At 49.8% G+C, this 19,044-nt stretch overlaps 1 protein-coding gene and 1 non-coding gene across 2 annotated transcripts; one reads left to right on the top strand and one right to left on the bottom strand.

The window, feature by feature from the left end:
- Positions 1-8,536: 8,536 nt before the first annotated feature.
- On the bottom strand, positions 8,537-17,087 carry Glrx5 (glutaredoxin 5). The gene is made up of 2 exons (XM_036206676.1): positions 16,747-17,087; positions 8,537-9,068 (listed from the first exon to the last, which is right to left on the bottom strand). Exons 1-2 carry the CDS (start codon positions 17,027-17,029, stop codon positions 8,893-8,895), a joined length of 459 nt encoding a protein of 152 aa, XP_036062569.1. The 5' UTR covers positions 17,030-17,087; the 3' UTR covers positions 8,537-8,892.
- A 1,400-nt stretch (positions 17,088-18,487) lies between these two features.
- LOC118595929 lies at positions 18,488-18,764 on the top strand. Its single transcript, XR_004946614.1, has one exon.
- Positions 18,765-19,044: the final 280 nt, after the last annotated feature.

Raw genomic sequence — 19,044 nt, 5'->3', positions numbered from 1 at the left:
TTTTTAAAAAAGATAGTCGCCGGGGCAGTGGTGGCCTTTAATCTCAGCACTCGGGAGACAGAGGCAGGCGGATCTCTGTGAGTTCGAGGCCAGTCTGGTCTCCAAAGAGAGATCCAGGAAAGGCGCAAAGCTACACAGAGAAACCCTGTCTTGAAAAACCAAAGAATAAAAAAAAGAAAGAAAGAAAGGAAGGAAGGAAGGAAGGAAGGAAGGAAGGAAGGAAGGAAGGAAGAAAGAAAGAAAGAAAGAAAGAAAGAAAGAAAGAAAGAAAATCACTAACAAAGGGAGAGGCAATTGCATAAGAAAGGAACACGGCATTTGAGCTGGCAATTAAAAAGATCATCACAATAGTGACACAGAGATGGTTTCATAGATTAAGGTGCTGTTAAACCTGAGATACTCAAGAGAAAGACCAGTTCCACAGGTTTTGAGCCAAATTTGAAGCAAGCCTTCACTAAATACTAGCTAGGATGATGGACTCTGGCCAGGCTGCCAGAAAATGGTGACAAGTCACATTTTGCAGAGACTTAAAAAGGCAAAACCACAAGGCCACTATATTTCCCATCAGGTCCAATCAGGAACAAGCATATATCTTAATGTATTTCTTGCCCGCGTACCTCCCATCTACGTCCAATCAGAGTCAAGCTATATCCTGACGTATTTCCTGCCCACGTACCTCCCACCTACATGTGGTCTGGTATATCCGGTGCAGTTGGGTCAACTAATTTTGTTTGGGGAGCAAAACCATGGGTTGTTATTGCCCATGAACAACAGCTTCCAGCATTCCAGGAAACTGTCTGTTCTTGGGCAAGTGGGGTTTACAAGTTAACTTTAGCCCTTATAGTACCTGCTGCCAAGTCTGATGACCTGTGTTCAATCCCTGGACCCCACATGGAAGAAGGAGAAAACACATACATTAATTAATAAGACTTTTTAAAAGCTGTAATAATAATAACAACAACAACAACAATAATAATAATAATAATAAAACCTGCAAAGCCTGTTGTTAATTGAGTGGGAATCTGAAGCAGTATAGCCTGGCAGTAAAATAAAGACACTAAGTTCTTACTCATTAAACTTAAAAAAAAAAATCAGGTAATATCTGAAAATGCCGCAAGAGTGTCGAGTTACAGAAGCAGGAGAAACAACTTCAGCAACAGCAACTGACAGCTCTGGAGAGTGGACTCTGGGAAGAAGGGTCAGAGGCAGGGGACTGACGATTTTCATCATTAGACTGGCCAGCTGGTTAATTATACGCTGGCATTGTTTCAATGAAATAAAAACGAGCTGGTTTAAAAACCAAAGGAGAGGGGTTAGGAAACACAGATCTTATTTGGCCACGTTGCCAGGAGTGGGGGAGGGGACTGTGGCCAGGGAAAAGGCTGAGGGGGTGGACAGAGGAAGGAGGGTGGAGGGGTAGGTGGACAGGAAGTGAGGGCTTAGCATTCAAGGCAACAGGTGGCTCTAGGTGAGGCAGAAATAGGTACAGGGAGGTTGGTCAAGGTCAGAGAGGAGGTGCAGGGGGCACCTTGCAGGGGGCAGGCCTTCACAACCCTTTGGGGATTTCCTGCAGTCTGGAATGTTAGAGGAGACCATGAAGACTCCGATGACGTCACACGTCCAAACACGAAAACAGAGCCTTGGTGCCTTTCCCCAGGTGAGCACAGACCGTCCATCCACCCCAGGCCTACCGCTGCAGCTGGTTCCACCCTGGGACCCTCCACCTCCTCCAATCCTTGGCCATGGGTGAGGGGAGGAAAGCTTCAAAGGCCTGACCTCCCCCGTTCTTGGTAAGGAGATGAAGATAAGCTCAGTGGGGCAAGAGTCCTTCCTCTCAGGCCACAGGGAGTCCACCCCAGGCTCTTCACCAGAGCGGTGCCACCAGACAAACCAGGGTGTACTCATCTAGCTGGGCACCTAGAGCACATTACAGCATTCAGATGAAGCCTCACATCCCAGCCCTGCCACTCACTGGTGACCTTGGACATGTAGCCTGATCTCATGGACCCTCTGTGGAGTCATCTGCTAAAAAGGAGCTACTGTCTTATGTTCACTAATCTTGTGAGGAGTCAATGAAATACATAATCTCAATAACATGTCTGTCTGTGGTTGATATATTGTGCACCCCAATAAATTTATCTGGGGGTCAGAGAACAGAATCGTCATAATATTAAACATAGAGCTTAGGCAGTGGTAGCACACACCTTTAATCCTAGCATTCCAGAGGTAGAGGTCCATCTGGATCTCTGTGAGTTCAAGGCCACACTGGAAACAGCCAGGCTGTGGTAACAAGAGCCTTTAATCCCAGGAGATGATGGCAGAAAGCAGAAAGGGATTTAAGGCGTGAGGACCAGGAACTGGAGCTGGTTAAGCTTTTAGGCTTTTGAGCAGCACAATTCAACTGAAAGGCATCCAGTCTGAGGAAACAGGATCAGCTGAGGAATTGGCAAGGTGAGGTAGCTGTGGCGTGTTCTGCTTCTCTGATCTTCCAGCGTTCACCCCAATACCTGGCTCCGGGTTTGTTTTTATTAATAAGAACTTTTAAAATTCCTGCTACATCTGTCCTCTTGCCCAGCTGCCGTACCACATGTTATCCACCATAAAAACCCAGGCAGCAGCCACACTACTCAATAGCATAAAACACCGATTTTTCATTCTTCAGTTAGGGGGTCTGAAGTCCAAAATCAGTTTCACTAGACTAAAACCTGTGCTCTTTACATAGACTCCACAGTAGACACACCACCGTGTTTTTTCTAGCTTCTGGAGGCTGACTGCAATCCACAATGCACAGCATTTAGCCCCTCGGTCACCCTCAAGGATACCCCTTATTACACCTCCACTCTGACTCTGACCCTCCTGCTCCCCCTGCTGACATTTGGCCAGGAGCCACACCCAGAGGACCCAGGACCATCTGCTATCTCAAGATCATGAGTCTGTGCACATCTGCTAGGTCCCAGGTAACATATTCACAGGTTCTGGGGATGAGGGGAGGGGCATCTGACACACAAATGTTCGGAAGCTGGTGGACTTGAACACCATCCCTTGCTCTCACCTTAGAGCCAATGCTTTGTTCTACGGAGGCTACAACCTGGATCTTCAACTCACCCAAAGGTCTCTGTGGTAAAGTCTTTCTCTCCAGAGTGGCACTTTAGGGCGGTGGCAGGCCTGGTGAGAACTCTTTAGATAGCTGGAGCATGCCCTTGAAGGAGACTATGGAACCCATCTCACTCTATCACTTCCTGCCCATGCCGAGAGAGGTTTTGTCTCAGCACACACGTTCCCCGCCATGATGTACTCACTACCTTGCCAGAGGGCCAGAGCAACAGGGCCACCTACTCATCCATGGCCTGGAACCTCCAAACTGAGCAAAAGCAGATCCATCTTCTCTAGTTCAGGTATCTGTTATAGTGAGGGAAAGCCACCACCATCATTCACAACTTAAAAAGCCAGGATGGTGGGAGATGGGAAACGTTCCCAGCTAACCTATGGAGCGCACAACTGAGGGCTCTGGTGACTTTTCCAGGAAGCGTTGCCCATCTTTGGCTGCTGAGCCTACCCCTGAACACCCGTGATGGGCACATGAGTCATCTGGAAATAGTTCCCACAAAGCATTATGAAATCACCAGGCATTTCCACCGCCTTTTCCTGGCAAAGGTATCCGTGGGTGAACTGTTAGGGTCCTATGGACCGAGTACCACGGTCCTCGTACTGATAAAATGGGATAGCCTCAGGTTAAAGTACCCTTCTCAGTAACTCCATATGATAAAAGCCCACCATTCCAGCCCATTAGAGATTGTCTACTGCAACGTGAAAGGCATTTTTAAAAACTCTTTGGCTATAAATGCAATCTAACCTTACAGAATTGACCTGTGGAGTGCCTTCAACTTCAATTTAATATGACAAACACCATGACCAAGCAAGTAGGGCGGAAAGGGTTTATGTCCTCTTCCAACTCCCGGGGTCACACTCCATCGTGGGGGGACCTCAGGGCAGGAGCTGGAGGCAGGAACCTGGAGGAAGGAACTGAACAGACAGCATGGAGGAACACTGCTTACTAGCTTGCTCCTCATGGCTCACTCAGCCTGCCCTGTTTTTTTTTTTTTTTTATACAACCCAGGGCCACCTGCCCAAGGGTAGTATTGTCCATAGTGGTCTGGGTCCTGCCAGATCAGTCATTAATCAAGAAAGTGCCCCCACAGACTTGCCTACAGGCCAATCTGATGGAGGCATTTTCTCAGCTGAAGTTTCCTCTTCCCTGATGACCCCAGATTGTGTCAAGCTGACTAAATAAATACATAAATACATGCCCTGACCAGCACATCCTCCCAGCAGCTAAGCCACCTACTGTGACACTGGTCACGAGTTTTCAATCATGACATTTCTCTTCCAAGATGAATTAGGGGTAACCAGACATTAATCCTGTTCACTCATGTATCCCAGGCTACCCTCAAACCCACTCGGCAGCTGAGTATGACCTCAAATGTCTGTCCGCCCCCAACCCCTCCTGCTTCCACTTCTCAAATGCTGTGATGGCAACACTAATGTGGTACTGAGGACTAAACCCAGAGCTCTATATTCCCAGTCCTGATTAACCATATTCCGCTACCAGACAGACCTCTCTACTTAAAGCCTTCAAATGGGGGCAAATCAGACTGGCCCATATAAAGTCCTTATCTGCCCCAATAACCACACACCGAGTCCTCATAAATGGCCATGTTTTGAGTCTGAGGTAGATATGATACGACATTTGTGCTTGTCAATCAAACAGGAAAAAGAATGTTGTCACCTGAGGCTTGCTGCACAGCCGGGAAACACAAGAACACAAGCTCAGGGTGCTGCTGTGAGCTACTGGCCTGTGCTGGTTGGCTGGCCAGCTACAATACCTACCTGTTACCCATGAGGGGGAGGATCTTCATTCTTTCTTTCTTTCTTTCTTTCTTTCTTTCTTTCTTTCTTTCTTTCTTTCTTTCCTTTCTTTCTTTCTTTCTTTCTTTCTTTCTTTCTTTCTTTTTTTTTTTTTTTTAACATGTGATGAGCAGAGAAGGAACCAAGGAGCAAGCCTGGGTGTGCAATCACTCCACGTGCCCCAAGAAGTTTCTAAGTGTGGCGTGAAGGGGACAAGAGGCATCAATGCAGGGCCCTCTGGCTGAAGCTGGGGAAGAGGCTCCAACCCCACAGGGACCCTTCACTGGTATCCACTGGCTTTAACTCCAGCACGAACTGCTCTCTCGAGTCAACTACCCTTGGCTCCAGGGCAACTGCAGAAGAAGAAAAGGCTCTTCTTGGCCTCACAGAGCGCCCAGAAGGCTCAGCACCCTGTGCTGCTGCTCTTAGCACACTCTCCGTACACATCTACCTGTCTCCAACACTGCAACTCTGCAGAGGCCTGGAGTCACCTGCCTCCGCCCCTCGCCATTCCTCTGCCTGCTATCCAATCAGCTGCTGTATACCTCACATGCTCCTTAAAGCTATTTTTCATGTTCTGGACAATTCTTACGTAGAATATTGAATCTATTACCTTTCATGTGTGTATTTTCCCACCAGTGGTTCAGGAGCAAAAGCAAAAGCTTTCTTCCCTGGGGCTGACACTTACTTCACCAAAGCCTTGCTGACAGACCCATTCCTCCCTTGACACCATCTCCCGCTCAGACGAGGGACCTGACTTAGTTTCTTTTCCTACTGCTACGATAAAGATATTCTGGCAAAAGCAACTTTACGGTCCCAGAGAGGTGCTATCTGTTATGGCGGAGAAGGCATGGCAGGCCGCAGGGAAGGCATGGGTGGCGGCAGAGGCAGGAGACTGGCTGGTCACATTACATCCACACTCAGGAAGCACAGAGTGAGCAGGAAGTAGCCTGAGCAGGAAGTAGCCAGGCTATAAAGCCTCAAGGCCCACCTCCACTGCCTCTGGCAAGGTTCCACCTCCTAAAAGTTCCACAACCTTGTCAAACAGCGCCACTGACTGGGGACTAAGTGTCCAAACACATGCACCTGTGGGGGACAGTTATCATTCAGGCCACTACAGGATCTAACTTCTTAGTTCACCCTGTTATCCCAATATACTACCCAGAAAGGGGACAAGACCTCTCTACATGGCTGTCCTGGACTCCTCCCCAAAGTGAATTCAATAAGGCTAATGAAGTTGAGGGTGTGGCTCAGTGCTGAATTGTGGGCTCTTTAAGCACGAGGCCAGGGGTTGAAGCTGCATAAAATATACAAAAAGTTACTTTGTGTTCTAAAATTGTTCTAAAAGATACAGTTCAAAGGAAACTGAATCATATCCATGTACCAGCCTGAAATAAAAATGTTCACTCTTGGGCTAGAGAGACTGCTCCATAGTCAAAAATGAGTACTACTCTTACAGAGGACCTGAGTTTGGTTTCCTAGCACCCAAGTGTGGTGGCTTACAATCATCTTTAACTCTAGCTCCATGGGATTGGACATATTCTGTCCTTCTCAGGTGCCCATATCACACATACATGCTGTCACATAGACACCACTCACATATAATTAAATTTTTCAAATCTTAAAAAAAAAATGTTCACCCAGCATAACGCCACCTATTTCTAAAGAGACTAACAACATCTGATTTGGAAAGTGTGACAAAAATCCAATATAGTCACAATGGAATACACTAGACATCTGTGAAGCTATCTAAGGTTCCTAGAGGGCTGGGTGTGCCCGTTTAATTCTCACAGTGAACTCTAATTATGCACACCATGGACTCTAATTATGCACACTCATGGACTCACATGAGATAACACCTTCAATTTTCTACTCGGTAAAGACGTGCAAATCCTGAAGAAAGCATTCTTAATTAACTTCTGGAAAGAACATCACACTTCTTCCAGGGCTTCAGGTGGGCACGTTCTGGGTGACTCTGATAGGATCTCACTGGCTCACAAGCTTTGAGCAGATCATTCCCTGGCAGCCTGTTCTAGTCCAGCCAATATTCTAGAGAGGATGCTTACAGTGCTGTTTGGCTGATAAGACTTTTATCATTTCACTTGTTTTTCCCCAAAGGAGCCTTGAGGAACACGGGGAGTTCCAGGGAAAAGCCAGACACAGTAGTGATGGAAAAGCAACGCAGTCCACAGCTAGTGTGACGGCAGGGGACGACCACAGCAGACTGATGTGACCCACAGCCTGGCATTCATGCTCAGGCAGGCATGTCATCTGTTAATGGCACTCTTCCTAGAGGACATGGCTGCCAGCACATGCAGGATCCTGAGCACAGCCTTCCTCCTGGGCTCCTTTTCTACCTGCTGAACTAAAGGCTTCTAAAGAGTTTTAAGCCCTGTGAGGAATCCATGCAGGCTCAGCTGCATGCTCAAAAGATGAGAGCGTGCAATTAATGCAATTAAAACCTTCACAGACTAATAAGTCTTTCCTTCTCCCTAAAGCCTTGACATTAGTCACTGTTGAGGGCTGTCCTGGCCCACAGGTCCCTAGTGAGATGGGGGAGGGGCAGCCTTGGTCTGCAGCTTTCCTTCCCTTCTTGGGGAACCCCAAACCCTGGGAGCCCAGCAGACCCTGCCTGCAGGGAGGCCCATCCACACTTGGACCCTACCTCAGGAAGAGAGCAGAACTACAGATGACTGAATACACAAAGCCCTAGACCAGCTTTGGGAGGCCAATGTTCATTCTCTGTGCCCTTTCATGGGAAAAGGCAGCCTTCCTCCTGTTTCTGTGACTTCTAGGCAAGGCTGTCTGGCTCCTGGAGACTGAACGTGGCTTCCGGCAGAGCCAGACACACTGGGAGAGAAGTGCTTCCTTCCCACGGGTGGGGGTGGGGAGTTGGGTCCTCCACACCAGCCTCTGGATGGATCAGGCCTGGAGAAGTCCCACCAAGACACTATCCTGGAAGATGGACACAGTTCCAATTAATTCCTCTTAGAACGCATTTCATGAGAAAGAAAATATTTCAGAGGCCAGCTGATGCCTGCTTCCCATTAGCTATTGGCACAGGCTCCAAGGGTGGGCAGGGGTTCCCCTTGCAGGTCCACATCCCTCCAGCACAGCGTCACACCTGGCTCAGGGGCACACACACTGTACCTGCACTCCCTAGTAACCTAAAGAACTGCAGAGCAGCCTAGTGGTGAATATGAGAGCCACTGTTAATGAATTACTCAAAATAAGAGGACACAGGTAAGATCTGGGGCTGTACCTCCATTGTTAAAGTGTTTGTCTAACATGTACATTGCCCCGGATTCCATTCTCAACACTACAGTGGCAGAGGGCTGACATCCCAGCACCTGGAAGGCATAGGTAAGAGGATCTCAAGTTCAAGTTTACCCCTTGGCTATGTAATGAGTTCAATGCCAGCCTGGACTGTATAGAAAGACAGACAGAAGGAGGAGAGAAGTGAGAAGCAGAGGACAGGAGAGAGAGAAGGGGGGTGGGAAGGAAGGAAGAAAAGCCAAAGAATAGCTGGCTGGTCCTCCACATCCTACAGATCTATCCTTGCTGGGTTCATTACTCACACACACATGGTCTGTGTTGGCAATTTATTTAAAAAACAACAACACTCCAGCCATCACATTTTCTTCTCTGTTCATTATTTCCCTTCTAGAAGAAGTTACAAAAACATCAGGGGGGTCTGCCATCTTGATAACCCAACCCACGTACAAGAGTCAGGAATGACCCCAGAACCAGGCAGAGAATAAAAGACGATGTAATCAGCAACACCAGATTACAACGCTGATTTACAGAGCAGTGGTTGGAAGGAAGTTCACCCTAGGGCATTCTGAGCCAAAAACCAAGGAAAAGCACCAGCCTGCTTGCAAGCCAGGAGGCCCAGTGCAAGCACCCAGCAACAGCACACGACTCGGTAAGGCTTTTCTGGCAGCGAATGTGACGGAGAGGGCGCTCTGCTCGGTGAGGACTGGAGCCTCACTTTGAGTCTTGGTTCTTCTCATCTATCAGGGCAGAGCGGATCCCCAGCTTTTTCAGTTCCTCCACCAGGTCCCCATTCTGGTGCATCTGCAGAAGGATGTCACAGCCCCCCACAAACTCGCCATTGAGGTACACTTGCGGGATGGTAGGCCAGTTGGAATAGTCTTTAATACCTGTGGAGAGATGGGAGATGAAACCATCAGAAGGGGGAGACTCTTCCACCACAAACGCCATAAGCCACTCCTAACAGAAACCCAGGCCTCTCCCTGGGGCCCCATCCCCTCCTGGACAGCAATGAGTTTCAGAGCCACGTGGACAGCACATCACTTGAGGGTCACATGATCCTCAGCTTCTCTTTCATGAGAATCAGGTAAGGCTCTCGGTAAAACACTGACACATCAGCCAGGGAACGGACATCTAACCAAGGCTCGTGAGACAGGCAAAGCTATAATTATCCACACAGGTCATGTTCTCAGGAAAGAACTGTCATGGCTTCATTCCCAAATGTCATGTGAAATGTGGATCCATCTGAGCTCACTGGCTGATTGGGTGACCCCACCTCTGCCTTCTTCCTGCAGCTGAGTGGTGAGGGCCACTGCTGACCAGCACCAAGATGCTGAGTGGATGTTACCTTTGAAGATTACCAAGAGGCACAGAAAACCCCGGGCTAGGGTTGCAGCTCCTAAGCCCCATGTTCTCAGCTCCCTGATAGGCTCCACAGAACCCGGTAACAGACACGGCTATATAGCCCATGTGATTAGTGGCTAGTATTAGATGTAATAGAAATGTTTTGAAGGGCTAGGAATCTAGCTCAATAGTAGATAGAGCATTTGGCCAGCATGACTGTGAGCCCCTAAGTTCAATTCAGCAATAAACAAATTAACAAAGACATAAATACTATTGCCAGTGTTTTTACATGGCCAAAGTAAGCATACAAACACACAAAGTAAGTGAGCAAGTGCTTCCAAAAAATACAATAGTACACACATCTAAAAACCAGTCACACAGTGGGCTTTTATGTAGACAAACCTGTTCTTACTACCATATCATTCAATATTTGTTTTCCAACTAAAATTACCAATTTGAGTTACATCACAATGGTCTAAGAAGACAATATATTTTCCTTTTAAAGCTTACTGTCTTTCTCGAAACAGTACTGGGTTTGCTGTAAATAACAGAGCTGGAGGGAGCCCAAGTCACAGCTTTTATCTTGCTTCTCCAGACAGCAAACACTGAGAAATGGTCACAGGCTGGGTGTGGCGGCCCACACTTGTAAAGGCAGCACTCAGCTAAGGCTGGCCTGGACTTCACAGAGAGGCCCTCTCAAGAAGAACAGGAGAGGCTACAGTAGAGAGAAAGTCCTGCCAGCCTTCACAATATCAAGTATCTAGGCACACTAAAGTCCCTGCTGAATCCAAGGCTTTCATCATATCCATGTGGGGTGCCATAGAACCCCACACAACGACTCAGTACATGGGTCATGTGAATTTGGTTTTGTTTCCATTTTAAACTTGACCCTCAAGTATAAACAGCCTAGAGATCAGTTGCAAATCTTTACCTTTATGACCGAGGGTGGGGTGTGGGAACAAAGAACCATTTAGAGACAAGCTCCCTTAGAGTCTCCTGAACTGGACCACTCCTGTCCCTGTGCTTCACAGCTCTGCTTTCCTCCACAGGAAACTTACTCATTACTTTTGCTCAGGACCCCCTGCTTGAAACACATCAAAATGAAATACAGTTGCCACCTGAGGACCACCCCAAACCACACTCAACTCTAAACAGTGTCCTTGTTTTTTGTGAAAACTTTGCTGAGAAAAGAATGAATTGTTTACTATTTACTTCCTGGGGAGGCAGAGCTTCCTTTGGCTCACAGTGCCCTCCGGTATGGTACAGTCCTTTGGGGCAGGGACGCCTCGGTGGGAGAAGCAGGAGGCTGGCTGGCGTGGTAGCAACTTTCTAGCACTCACCTCCTCCAAGCCCTCCCTTCATTCACCTCACATGTCAAGTCCTCTCTGCTGCTGAGGACTGGGAGACTGGGGGTCCTCCACCAGATTGCCTATCACCTCGCTGCCAACAAGTGGCTCTCAGAGCAGACATTGTCACACTGCCCCCTCTGCCCACGGTCTTGCTTCATGGCTGGCATTTCAAGAACTCTGCCCCAGGGGCAAATGGAAGCACCTGGCAGAACTCAGAGTGCACACGATGACTGAAGGGTCATCGGGACTACGCTTTGTTGTCGCTGCTTGCTGGGAGGTTTTTGTTTTGCTTTTGTTTCAGCCCAATCTGGCCTGGAACTCCACATGTAGCCCACCTAGCCTCAAACTTGCAGTTACTCCGGCCTTCGCCTCCAGAGCGCTGTATCTACAGGAGGGAGCCACAGTCTGGCTTCTTCAATAGCTCGGGTGGTATCTGATTCTCCTTACGGGGGTAAAGTGGGAAACTTCTAGTAATAAAGACCACTGTCTATACCTAAAACACTGAGAAGAACCATTAGGGTTGTTTAAATATGGCTTATTACTTTCCACTTAGTTTTCAAAAACTGCAATATTAGTGACGTTCAGGTAGGAACTCCTGACAACTAGAGAATCAGACCAAGAACAGGTGTTAGTGCTAATCACATCTACGACAGTGACCAAACTCAGGTCCAAGTGCTGACCAGAAATCACCCTAACCAGAGACACTAACATGGGACCTGAGAAGCTGAGGGACTCGGGCCACATATCACTGTTCCATCAAAAGCAGAAAACCAAGCAATCACACTCCCAGGCTGGGGAGATGGCTCTGTTCCCAAAGCGCTTACCCTGCAAGCATGAGGACTTGAGTTCGAGCCCCCAGAACCCATGTAAAAGAGCTGGGCACCACAGCACATGCTGTAATCTCCCAGCTCTGGAGGCAGGGCTAGGAGGGCCACTGGTCAGCCAGGCTGGCTCCAGGTTCGGTAAGAGAGCCTGCCTCAGACACCTGACATAGACTCTGGTGTCCATGCCCTTAGGTACTTGCACCCACACATGTGTGCCGCCCCTCAACACAGCAGCTTATCAAGCCAGGAAAAACAAGATCAGACAAGATATATGTAAAGATTCCCCTGCCCTGTCCACTTTCAAAAGGTGCTGTCCACACTTCAGCGCTTGACACTGCCTGGTTTACCCTGTCCCTGATGAAGTTCACAGTAGGACTTCAGGTATGGACCAACTCCAGAGTCACATACCGGCTCTGTGACTTTGGGCTGGGTGTACCACATCCTAGGTTACATTTCCTCCATGTCTCCCTCCTTGGAGACTGGGGGGATCTCTGAAGGGAAACTGCAGAGCCTCAGGATAGGGGAGCAAAGGCTGGGGACAGCAGACAAGGCTAAGGCACATGCGTCAGCAGAGTGGGCTCACTGGCCTCTAACTAAGTACAGCCCCCCTGGCCACTAAGAACACCACCCAACCCCTGGCCTCTAGGAACAGCCCCCTTCCCCTGGCCTCTAGGAACAGCCCCCTCCCCCTGGCCTCTAGGAATAGGCCCCTTGGCCTCTAGGAACAGCCCACCCCCTGGCCTCTAAGAACAGCTCCCTTGGCCTCTAAGAACAGTCCCCCAGCCCCAGGTCTGTTTCCTTAGCTGCAAAGTGGAGCTCCACTGCCTTATAGATTTACTGAGAAGATCAAACAGTATGTAATTGGTGAAATGACTTACTTCCTGGCACTGTGGTTAAGGATTATGGATGTACTTATGACACCACCACCAACCTCCCATCCAGGGTTTTCCCGCTCTATTTGTCACATAAGTGCTTTTCTGAGCAACAAAGTAAACAGAAAGCATGTGGAAAGAACACAGGAATAATACAGTTCCACACAGCAATAAGAAAGTAGCATTTGCAGAGCTCAGGGCTACAGTGCTCCATACTCCCTACATATCTTCCATAGATGATCCTATTTAACCACTGCAGATGTATGATATAATGATCCCTGTTTGACAGGTGATGATGTTAAGGTTCAGAGAGGTTAAGTAACTCAGCCAAAGTCAGAGACAGCATGTGGTGGATGCAGGACAACATCTAGGTTTCTAAAGTCTAAAGTCAGCCTCTCAACCCATGGGCCCTCCCCACAGCTTGTCCTGCCCACAGCTGCTTGTTCACTGCACATGCGTGTATAGCACGTGGGACTGAATTACACCTTGACATCAGTATACACACAGTATTGTGACATCAGTACTCCTTGCTACTTACTTTTGACCAAATGTGTTTCTGTGTTTAGCCATGTCAAGTACACCAGGATCTAGTTGGTTTCAAGCACAGTATAGTGTTACCCTACAACACTGAACTTCCACCTGCTAATCCAGTCTGCTAACAGACTGAGATCCCATCTTGTGGGTTCATCCCCACCACAAGCCATGTTGTCATGAACACCCTACACACGCATTCTGTCCTACATGAACCCTTCTAGACCTGGGGGTGGGCAAGCTGGCTTCAAGCTAAACCTCTTCTTGAGTTTGCAAATAAAGTTGTATTGAATTCAGCTTGCTCACTGATTATACAACATCCAAGTCTACTTGTAGCCTCCAACAACAAAGCAGCAAATGAAATGGGGACCCAGGAGCCCACAGACCTCCTGGCCCTTCACAGAGCAAGTCTGTCTCCACCCTAGGCTCTGGGAGAAGGGAAACAGCTCTGCTCACCTCCAATACACTGACTGTTACAATTCCAAAGCGCTGGAACCAGACACCCACAACACACAGCTTGGCCTACAGAAGGGAACACACACAACCGAGGTTCCAACCTCCAATATTTGCCAGAGTAATAAGTGCCCAGCTATTGCCTTGAATGCTGAGACACTGCTTCATAAGCTCTTACAGGCTGCGGGGACGAGGCCTGGGAGAAGGGTGCGGAGGAAAAGAAAGTTCACTGTGAGGTTCAAAGAAGGGCTTCTAGTACATATGACAGCCAGTGAGAAAACCATGGGAGACGACAGCCTGCAGGGAGGACTCCAAATGTCCCAGCACCAAGACATTGCCATGTCCAAAGTGACAGCTAGGCCAGCTACTCTGATGGTGGTATGTAATGTACACACATATGGCAATGTCACCTAGGCTTATGCTGCAAAAAGTTTACAAATCATAAGGACAAGAAAAAATAGTCTAAGAGTTATGCATTCATCACCATTCAACCTCCTACTCTGACAAGCACTGCTCCTGATGCAAAGAGCACATGGGGATGGATACAGGACTGCCTGCCAGAGCACTCACTGAGGAGTCTGATGTGACTGGAACACCAGTCTCTCCTTAGCCGTAACAACAGTCACAGAAAGCCTGCCCGGCTCAAATGGCATTCCCAGCACCAAAGATTATTGCATCAGCCCCCTGCCCTCCCGAAGGTGAAATGCTCTGTGCAGACAGGCCGGCTCGCACAATGCCAGCAGTGGGAAGCCCAAGGAACCATGAGGCTGCATTGTGCCCTGAGTTCCTCAAGAGCCCCGTGGCTGTGTACCCTGGGTAATGAAAGTGAGGTCCAGAAGGCCTCTCTGCACCACACTTCCTGGACCCTGGGTGAGAACCTGGACCCTTTGTAAGATTCTGGCACAAGGGAAAAGGGAGCCCCACGCTGCAGTAGAACAGGTAGGAGGGCCCCTCCTTGCCTGGCAAAGCGAGAATGAGCTGCTTGCCTGCCTGCCCCTTGGCAAACTCTGGGTGTAGACAATGATTTGAAGAGTCTCCACACTGCAAAGGCTGCACTGGGGGAGCACACTCACATCACCCTGCCCAGTCCAGTGTCAGCCCTTCCCTAAGCCACAGGAGGCACATGTGTAATTATTTGTATAGCACACTTATTAACCAAATTAACAAGTCAATAAAATCAACAGTCAAGAAATGTAAGGGCTGTGGCTGGACATGATAGCTCACGTCTATAACTCCAACACTTGTGGGCAGCAGGATCAAATTGAGTTCTGGGGCAGCCTGGTCTATACAGTGAGTTCTAGGCCAGCTTGACTAGCCTGTCTCAATCATCATCATCATCATCATCATCATCATCATCATAATTCGTAGTAATAATAATAATGGAAGGGTTAAATTCTTCTCTCATTTGAGTACCTAATGACAGAGCAGAGGCCAGACACGTGAGATGGAAGACCACAAACCTCCTCGCTTTTAAAAAGTGCTCATGTTAGTTGTAATCCGTTAGAGCTTGCCTGCAGTTACACTACACAGAGGAACATAACATCTAAACCAAAGACCCTCAGACTGCATAGTAAGCAAGATCTCCACAATGCAACCGTCTGCTAAGAGTGCCTGCTGGACAACTGTGGGTAGGTCCCAGTTCAGACTGCAGAGTAGGGCTTATCTTCCCCAGCAAGGAGCCACCTCTGACCCAAAACTACAGCTTGCCCTGAGCTAGATAACCCTGGAGCCTCGCAAACAGGCGGTGTCAGCTGAGGAGGAAAACAGGGGTTCTGCGCACAGTGCATGGCTTGCCAGCATTCCCGAGAGCACTTGCCTTGCTGCTTCTGCTCTACCCTAGCGCTCGGTCCCTCAGCACTGTCAGAGAGCAAACAGAGGGCCAGCTACTTTAGACAACACGGAGAAAAGTGCTTTGGAAACCAGCCAGTTTGGTAATAAAGTAGCTGCCATTTAGTGGGTGCCTTCTGTGCCAGACAGGGTATAAGGGGGTGGGGGGAGTTCCCACGATGCAGTGCAGTCTGGCCTTGAACTGCGGATCCTCCTGCCTCAGCCTCCAGAGTGCCAGGAGGACAGGCGCTGATTTACTATGTCCAGCTACAATTTTCAGTTTCTCGGTTCCTTATGGACTCGGCCAGGGTCGGAATCTTCACTTTACTGAAAATGAAATGCAGTTAGGCCACGGAAGGTTCCCAGCCAAATCTGCTCTCCCCAGCCCCAGCCTGTCTCATCAAGGAGAAGGACCATATGAAGAATGACTAGAGTCAGTAATTTCAACTGTCAAAGGCTTCTTTCAGTGGAGCTGTCAAACCAGAGCACTGGGTCAGGAAGATGGTGCTCAGTCCCCGGAACTAGAGTGCACCCCCCACCCCATTCCACTGCAGGAGGAGCAGGCTCCACCTACCTTGACCAATTCTTGCCAATGATCAGGCCCAAGTGCCTGGCCTTCCTCCTCCCCACTCAGAGCAAGCAGAAAACGGAGTAAGGTGCCTGTGAGTTTGCATAAAGGATGTCAACTAGCCATCAGGACCCAGATTCTTTGCCTGGGGCCCGGTGAAAAGCCGCAGGTCTGGCTGTTCGGTCCTCTAACCCTTGGGCTCCTACCTCGAGGCAGTTTGTTAATCTGGTGGGGGTCAGAAGTCGTGTCTTCCTCTTCCCGCTGAACCTCTTCCAAGCCCCAGCCCTCATACACTGCCCTTCTGTGCTACGGGATCTAAAATCCAAAGTTCGCGTCTTTCCCCAAAAATCAGATCCCAACGTGAGTCCAGCTAGACTATGGTGCAACCCTCTTTAGAGCAAGAAGACACTTCCTGACACCCGGAGCCTTAAACATTAGAGGCTAGCCTTTGACCTCATTAGGCACACACAGGCAAGCCTAAAACCTCCTCCCCACATACGCAATACCAGTCTCTCACCTAGCAAGTAGGCCGCTGACTTCCAAGACCCTCAAAGGGTCCCCAGTGTGCCAACAAGTCGCGGGTACTGCTGCGAGTCCCCCTCAACAAGCTACTCCCCAGCTGACCCGGTGAGGGAGGGGTCATGCTACTGACCACCTTCCTCCGACGCAGCCAGAGACAGCTCGGCCCGAGGTGAGGTGAGGCGAACCCCCAGCCCAGGTGGCTACACAACCAGGGCCCCTGCTCCTCGGGATCTGCTCAAGTTCACCGCGCCCTCGCCGCCGGATCCCACGGGCCTGACCTTGCCGCAGCTCCGGGTCGTCCAGCACGTTGTAGGCCGCGTAGTCACGGACGCCGTGCAGTCGCAGGATCTGCACCACGGCGTTGCTGAAGCCGCACTGGGGCTGCTCCGGCGTCCCCTTGAGGAACACCACCACCTTGTCCTTCTTCACCAGCGCATCCAGCCGCTCCGCCTGGCCGCCCGTGCTCGCCGCCCGCACGCCGATCCCTGGCAGGCCGCCGCCGCCCGCACCGCGCCCCCAGCGCAGCAGAGCCGCCGCGGCCCGGCTCAGGGACGCGCTCATACCCGCTCGCTGCCCACCGCCTCTGCGGCCAACCCGGGACTTACCTTGGCCCTGGTGCCGGGCCCGCCCACCGAAGGCTCTCATTGGACAGGCTCCGAGATGAGTCTTCGTGATTGGACAATACTAGCTCAATTCCACCAATCATATCGCCCACACCGTGACGGTGGGCCGTCCCTGGAAGCCGCGAACTACAGGCTTGCTAGTGAGCGTGGACGACCGCTTTGCGTGTTGATTGGACAAACTGAACGTCCATCAGGGTCACGCAGAAGGGCAATGAGAGGCGCGTCGACAGGAAGACGACTTTCCTCCGAGGGCAATGGAAGCCTGCCGGAATACTCCAGGATGACGCTGGGCGGGGCTTCTGCCGCCCGCGGCACGCCGGGAAGGAGTCACTTCCAGACGCCGGTTCCGGTTCCGTTGGCGGCGGCTGATTGCTACGGTAACGCGGCCGGTAGTCTTGCGATAGCGAGGACCAGGGAAGTGGTGGGTGGGCCTCCGCGCCTCGGCAGCTGAGGTGAGCCGCGAACCTGGCACGTCCAGCCCTGTCCGGGGCTGTAGCCTCGAACTCGGCCCCATGTCCAGTCCTGCCTGGGGCTCCAGCCTCGGACCCGTCGTGCACGTGGACAGCCAAGCCGGGTCCTGCCTCGTGTGGGATTCCTTCTCTAGAATGTTTAGCATGAAATAGAATTATGTGTATGTATGATATGCGTGCATGCACCTGCCACAGCGTGGGAGTGGAAGTCAAACGACAATTTTGTGTAGTCAGGTCCCTCCTCCCGCCTCTTACAAGGGGTCTAGGGATGGAACTGGGCTTGCCGGGTAAGTGCTGTTACCTGCTGAGCCATTTCCCAGGTCTCTAGAATGATGTTCTTATCTTAGGAACGTGTGAAATGCCCCAGCTGTGGGACAGCTGGCTCTGGGCCCTCGGTGACCCTTCTATCCACATGACCCCTTGTACTAACAAGGGTTAGGAAGATTTATTGAACGAACTAGGAAATTGATGGTTGCTCCTGTGGCCTTTGTCTGCAAAGTGCCGACGCTCTGGCGGCTGAGAAAGGAGAGTTATAAACCAGCCCGGGCCTTTTTTAAAAACGGAAAACAGAAAGTGTGAGGCTACAACTCAGTAGTAAATTGCTTTCCTAGTGTAAGCGACATCCTGAGTTCCATTCTCAGCACATGCACACAAATAATAATAAAAGAGAGTGTTCTGTCGGTGACTTCCCGAGCAGATGAATCTGGCCACTGGGTGGAGTTCTTGCACAAAATGTGCATGCACATCTGCTTATGTTACTGCAGAAGAATGAGAGGTACTTCTGAGAAGGCCCATTGTTTGCTCTGCTCGCCACCTTATATATCGCTTGACATGTACTTACCCCCTAGAAGAGCTCGGGACATGGTTCTTATTTGGTAGCACATGGATCTGGATTCTGGCCAGCAGGACTCGGTGGCATGCTACCTGATCTGTAGTCTTGGACCTGCACTGGGTTGATGGTACCCGAGAGCACACCAGACTTGCAGAAAAAGCATACTCCAGAGGAAGCTGAGGCATGCCTGCTCAAGAGCCAGCGGTTCCATGTGCAATGTTCCTCTGATAGGTCCCCGGGTACTGTTGCCACGGTGATGATGGCTATGCCGTGCCATTGTCGATCCACCAACAGTCAGAGAAGCTTTGCAGTCAAGATATTGTTTAGCAGACGGAGTGGTTTCTGTTGGACACTTAAGTGCTGCTACAAAACCTCAAGTTACTAAGAATGTTGCTGGAGGTGACCTATTTTCGTCTGGGGAGTCAGTGTAAAAGCAGAAAGTGCACACAAGTCATCAATGGAGTCTACTAAATCATGGCTCAGGGGGAAACCTGAGCCAAGTAAACTGTGAAGACAGATGGGGACAGTGTCCTACCTCTTCCTTGTCAGTCGGTGTTGTGGACGCTTGCTCTTTTTTCTAATGACAAGCCTGAAATTAAAATCTTTTTATTTTGCAGACCCTTTGATCCCAGGCACCATACAAAGACACAC

Source organism: Onychomys torridus, chromosome 14 (assembly GCF_903995425.1).
Source record: "Onychomys torridus chromosome 14, mOncTor1.1, whole genome shotgun sequence".
In the NCBI taxonomy this organism is placed as follows: Eukaryota; Metazoa; Chordata; class Mammalia; order Rodentia; family Cricetidae; genus Onychomys; species Onychomys torridus.
Note: the sequence above shows the minus strand (reverse complement) of the source record. Positions and strands in the feature narration are given on the sequence as shown.

Bases quoted from the DNA above. Each gene is read 5' to 3' on its own strand.
- Glrx5 (XM_036206676.1), bottom strand. From the start codon at position 17,029: ATGAGCGCGTCCCTGAGCCGGGCCGCGGCGGCTCTGCTGCGCTGGGGG. The intron at 9,069-16,746 runs GTCAGGCCCGTG...ATCTCTCCACAG, and splicing joins CGACCCGGAGCTGCGGCAAG to GTATTAAAGACTATTCCAAC.